The sequence below is a fragment of the Simochromis diagramma genome, unplaced genomic scaffold, assembly GCF_900408965.1.
Source record: "Simochromis diagramma unplaced genomic scaffold, fSimDia1.1 OVJJ01000602.1, whole genome shotgun sequence".
Taxonomy (NCBI): Eukaryota; Metazoa; Chordata; class Actinopteri; order Cichliformes; family Cichlidae; genus Simochromis; species Simochromis diagramma.
In genome coordinates this window covers 3,673,790-3,679,789 of record NW_024387040.1, presented here as the reverse complement: position 1 = coordinate 3,679,789, position 6,000 = coordinate 3,673,790, and the positions used below count along the sequence as shown (strand labels likewise).

The 6,000-nt window shown below is 41.4% G+C and overlaps 1 protein-coding gene across 2 annotated transcripts in view; it reads left to right on the top strand.

The window, feature by feature from the left end:
- Nucleotides 1–554: 554 nt before the first annotated feature.
- dok6 (docking protein 6) overlaps nt 555–6,000 on the top strand; it is a 53,811-nt gene continuing 48,365 nt past the window's right edge. Inside the window, exons 1-2 of one of the 2 annotated variants that reach the window (XM_040044047.1) lie at nt 555–717; nt 806–895. In XM_040044047.1, the coding sequence (XP_039899981.1) occupies nt 583–717; nt 806–895 (225 nt within the window). In that variant the 5' untranslated portion in view covers nt 555–582. The remainder of the gene's footprint in view (nt 718–805; nt 896–6,000) is intronic. The other variant, XM_040044048.1, reaches the window with a different exon arrangement.

Sequence of the window (6,000 nt, the reverse complement as noted above, 5' to 3'; positions counted from 1 at the left end):
GGTTATTTCACTGAACTAGATTTGCCATAAAAATGAAAACAAAATTGGAAAAAGGCACACAAGTAAAAAAAAAAAAAGTCATGTAAGATGCTCTAGGGGTGAAATTTTGAATTTCCATGTGTTTCCATGAGTAAACCATAAAGGGTTAAAGATCGTGCTGCCTGTCATGAAAAACATTATTTTATAAGGCTACAATAACATGAGCACAATATTCTGAGACTGGGAGCTTAGTCCTGCTAAAATAGACTAACAGAGGAAATAGAGTCCAGCATTTTGGACTAATGCCAACTAATCCAGTAGACAACCATTACAGTTCCCACTGATTCCTCGGGGATATTAATCACAGTAGGTATGACTCCCACTAAGTGACTTTTTGAATTACAACGATTGCAAAAGGGAAAGGGAGACGAAGGGGATTTAGTTTTTGAACAAAGTGGGCTTTTAATATGAAACTAAATAAAAATGACCCCCACCACCACCTTCCTCAGCACATATCCTCCACGCCCCCCTCGCCGGTGCGTGGTGGTGTGGTCCAGGAAGCGCCTCTGCTCTCCTCTCCGGCTGAAGTGAATCAGCTGACGAATGGTATCTCCCTCCTCTCCCGGATGGATCGCGCCGCTGAAGCCGGCCAACCCAAGCGTCATACTGGCTGACACCGGAGCAGGTTGCCCACCTCTCGCTCTCCTCCTGCTGGATGTCACACGGACCGAGCCTCAAGTAAAAGATTCCGCTACTCAAAATTAAAAAAAAGAGAGAAAGAGAGAGGTTACTTTATTTTTCTTTTCTTTTTCCTTCTTTCGGACAGGAAGCCGCCAGCTTCCCTCTCACCATGGCTTCTAACTTCAACGATATAGTCAAGCAGGGATACGTGAGGATACGGAGTAAGAAACTGGGGGTGAGTACTGTTGCACTTGCTGTATAGCGAGGCGGAGGAGAAACAGAAGGAGGAGGTGGTGTAGGAGGAGGAAGGAAGGAAAGGGAAGAGGACTTCCAGTTGTTTGCAGTCAAGGGCAGCTGGATTAAGAAAGAGGCTTTAATTGCTCCACGGGCAAAGCGTCCTGCTGTGAGCTCTTCAAGAGGGAAAACAGATTAGAGAAGCTCCAGCAGCCGCCAAGTTTCACTCGGTGCTTTCTGCACAAATACTTTGGAGGTGATGGTAAAGTCTGGGTGATTGACAGCCGGTGTCATGTGCGAGGGGTTTGTGAATCATACCCTGTGCTTGTTGTCAGCCATAACTTGGTTTTCTTCCAGAATGTTAGCCTTATGAATGTATAAGCTCGAAGAAAGGGTAACCAACTTGGTAGATTTAATCAGTAGATTATAGGGATATAGAAAAATATGTAACGTTATAGTATGATTAGTCATATGGCATACATTCCTGTGTGTAATAAGGTAATGTTAGTCCCTTTATTGATGATGTATGGTAAAAATAAACACTCTTTCATACAGATGTTAAGATGGGAAATACTTGTTCCTACCTTTATCATACAGCACAGGCTGCGCTGTACTTTACCTCTCTTTCAGCCTTCATGAATTATTCCCAGCAGAATTGAAAAGTCTCATTGAAGTGCGCCTGATTCATTATGATGGCAGCTCCTCAATGCATTGATTAAGGATTTCTATTGAGATACAGAAAGGAGGAAAAATGACTTGACTGCTTAAATTGAAATGAATGATATAGATTCAATTATGAGTGCCTTATTGTCTGACTCATAAAGCCATCTGCTTTTGTTCATACTTCCAGCTCATTACGCTAACAGAGCGGGCACACTCCCTCTACTCTGATGAAGTGTGATGATGGGGGCTAATGATGTCTGCCTCCCCTCATCATCACCTGGCTTCATCAACACTGTTCTGCCATTGTTTGCTGCTGTTCAGGATATCTTTGATTACTCTTTAATAGTAACAGTCGCTTTACAAGCCGCACGAAACAAATGAAGGCGCGAGACATTTCTCGTTGTTAACATGCAAATCCGCCTGCTCGTACACAGCTCAGTTGACTCAGTGTGTTTATTTCGCGCATATGCTATTAGTCAAATGTGGTCAGAAGATGTGGATAGCCTATGACTTTGCAAAGCAAGTGTGAGGACGCATGCTGTGTTGGCTGAGCTCGTGGTATGGATGCCATATCGCTGCCAGCTCCGCATCTCATCCTGCTGTTTGTGGAGAAAAGCAGTTTGTGTCCTGCTCGCCCACTCCCTCAGCCCTCCACCGCTTGCTGCTGTTTCATCATAGAAAAGTCATGCTGCGATCGCCTCAGAGAACCCCGGTGTGGGAAGATGGAATGCATTTATCTGTCCACGCTAGGGTTAGTTATTCCAGGACAATTCTCATTCGGAAACAGGCAGAACAAAACAACAAGAGCGAGCAGGATCGGGCATCCGTGTGCCTGAATCAACAGGCGATTTTTCTTCTTCTTTTTCTGTTGCATTATTTTAAGTGTTTTTGGGAGGATTTGGAGAGGGATGAAAATGAAAATGTTATTCACAGTTGTCTAGAAATGTAAAAAAAAAAAAGGTTGTTTTGCAGCTTTTCTCAACATAAACCAGAGATTCTATTAAGCTTAATTCATTATTTTTTCAATTTTCTTCCTGTTATCGATGACTCAACACCTCAGTAATGTTTATGTATGTAAAACAGAACACACGAGGAACGTACTGTACAGAGAGTCAGATTAGAAGGGTAAATGAATACACGTATTTGGATAGAGAGATGTATTTATCTCTTTGCTTCTTTGGGTTCTTCATCAATAAAATACAGGCAAATCTACATAATGGACCTCATTTCAGTGCAATTACACACAGCTCTGAAGTAATAAGAATACTTATTTCAGTATTTTGCAGTATTTTGCTTTATTTATATTTACTTCTGTTCACATTTTCTCCAACTGCATTCCTGCTGCAGCTTACCAGAACATGCAGAGCCTTTGTTTTATTTGAGCAAACTGTCTAACAGTTGTTCCACTTAATACTGTCAGACAACACGACAGTGTCTACACATGTGAAGAACTGGGACTGATGCCTTTTAGACATTTTTAGTGATCACTAAGGCAGTTTTCATTGTATTAAAGTATATTCTTGAATGCTAAATGTACAACCCAAATTGCATCCCCAAAAAGCTGTGTAAAATGTAATTAAAAATAGAGTGCAATGATTTTCAAGTCTCATAAACTCACATTTTATTAAAAACAGAACATCGAGAACATAATTTGAGCTGAGAAAATGTACCATTTTATGAAAAATATAAGGGGGATTTAAATGTGATGGCATCAGTGAATCTCAAAAGGTTGGACAGGGTCGCGTTTACAGCTGTGCAGCGTCCCCTCTACTTTAATCAACAGTCTGCAAAAGTTTGGTAACTTAGGAGAGCAGCTGCTGGACTTTTGCAGTTAAGTTTGCGTTTGATATAAGACTCTACCTGCTCAACAGTCCTGGGTTTTGTTGTTATATTTTTTTCATTTCACGATATGCCAGATGTTTACAACTGGTCTAGGACTGCAGGTAGGTCATTTCATCATCCACACTCTTCTACTACAAAGGTATGCTGTTGTAATACGTGCGGTATGCAGTTTAACATTTTCTTGCTGAAGTATGAAAGAGATGAGAGCATATGTTGCTCTAAACCTGTATATACCTTTCAGCACGGATGGTGCTTTTCCAGATGTGCCAATGTGTTGCCAAGTCCACAGGCACTAATGGACCTCCATACCATCAGAGATGCAGGCTTTTAAACTGAGCGCTGAACAAGCCAGATGGTCTCTCTTCTCTTTAGTTCATGTTTTCTATGAGCTTTAACCTGCATATATGGATATACACAGTGTTCCTGATCCCATGCAGTGATTTCCATGAAAACATCCTTTGCCGCCTGAGAGACCGAACATCACAGACACGCAATATTGATTTTCAGCCTTCGCGCACAGAGATTTCTCCAGATTCTTGGACTCTCTTGCTGATATTATGTACTTTACATGATAAGATATGCAAAGTCTTTGCAATTTTAAGTTGAGGAACATCTGAAATTGAGCCACCATCTGTAGATCCAGGCTTTGGTAGATCATGTTACTGACCGATTGCTAAGTAAGCCAGTTACTTTCAAGCTGTTTCTTTTTAGTACCACCTACTTTTCCAGCTTTTTTGAGACGTGTTGTTGCCATCAAACTCAAAATGAGCCAATACTTTAAATGAAAGAGTTAAATGTGTCATTTTAAGCATTTGATATGTTTTCTGTGTTCGACTGTGAATAAAATATTTAGTTTATGGGATTTGCACATCATTGCATTCTGTGTCCTAACTATTTTGAATTTGGGGTTGCATAAACATTGGTGAAACAGCCTCTCGAGAATGTTGCTACAGTGAAATCTAAAAGTGGATGTAAATAAGGATCTACTTGGTCAAAAATACTTGACACAAGTTGACAGTTGACAATTTCTGATGCTCAGCTCTGAAAATATATCGAGCCCTGCCTGTCAGCAGGCAGCTTTTTTTTTTTTTTTTTGCGAACTGTCTCTGCTCTGCTTTAAGTCTAAGGTCGGAAAGGTTTCTGGTGTTTTCCTTCTCATGTGATGCTTGTTTAATGTTTTAAGTGCTTTAAAGGTCTCTGAAATATCACATATCAAGACTTTGCATCACAGTTGACCTTCTGGTGCTCCCACATCGGCCTCTATTGTAATGCAGTGCCATTTAAAATGTATTTTACTTTTTTAAATGTTTTTTTTTTTTATTATTAGAAACAGTCCAGTGGTTGTCCTTATGTGATAGGTGTTAAAGTGGCCACAGCAACACCAACAGCTTTGGCCGAACTCATCAGCATCACTCACTATGATTGGCTCATTTTCAAACCCCATCATGTGTGAAGGTTGAGGCCATGAGGTCAGGTCTGCTTCCTCTCTCGCCCTCTTTTTTCTTATTTTTTTGGAGGCATTTTTTGTTTTTGTCCATGCACATGAATGTCAACGATTTCCTACATTAGCCAACGTCTTTGTCTCTGTGTTGGCTGAAGAGACAACGGTGCAGTGTTCTTGAATGCACAAGCAGTCGCTCTTTCCTTTCCTTTCTCACATCCCCCCTTCCCCACCTCTCTTCCTCACCTCTAAACCCATTCTCTCACCTCTCAGCTCCCAGTATCTCACCTGTACTCCCCATGCGGAGCAGTGACGCTCTCATCTCCTCTGCGCTATTTTATCTCCCTCGCTCTTTTCTTCCCCTTTATTTGGCTATCTCTCTTACCTTACCCCCTTTCTCCCTCACCTTTCTCTCCTTCACTGGTTTGTAGACAGCTGTGGGGCCGAGCACAAAAGCATCCTATTCATCACCCCGCGCTGCACCCTCCATAACCCCAACAGGCTATTCCCCCTGACACAGTGCAAAGGCACACACACACACACACACACACACACACACACACACACACCAAGTTGGCTTGGTTCGACATTGAATTGGCACACACATGCACCCGACAAACAAGTAAACAATCTGCTGCCAGAGAACAGTGTGTGGATTCTCAATTAATTTTAATCCTGTGGCTTTGTACCATACAGTATTTATTTATTTTTTTTTACAACATGAAAATAAACTAAATCCTTACAAGAGCCAGAAACAAGTGAAGTGCTTCAGTGCAGAGAAAAGCAAAATCTAGCAGCGTCTAAGAAACAGCAGTAGCGATATTTCTGTCATCAAAACAGGTTCTTTGTTTCCTTTCAGTGAAAAACGGCTGATGCTATCAGTGGGATGGACTCCTCTTGAAAGGCTGAATAAGGTGACCTTTGAGTAATTTGTGTGTCAGTCTCAGTACAGTACATGTTTCCCAAGCTTAGGAACACTGCGGTAAATATAAAAGGTCAACTTGTGAATATTTTTCTCCTCCCCTCTGCGTCTGTCCAACTTTACTTTGAGTCTTAGCAAAAGCAGTCAATTTAAGTTTGCTGGAGGTGAGTTTGTCTGCCAGTCTCTGTATTCACAAACATGTTTTGACACTTCAAAGAAGCTGTAGAACAGATCCTGG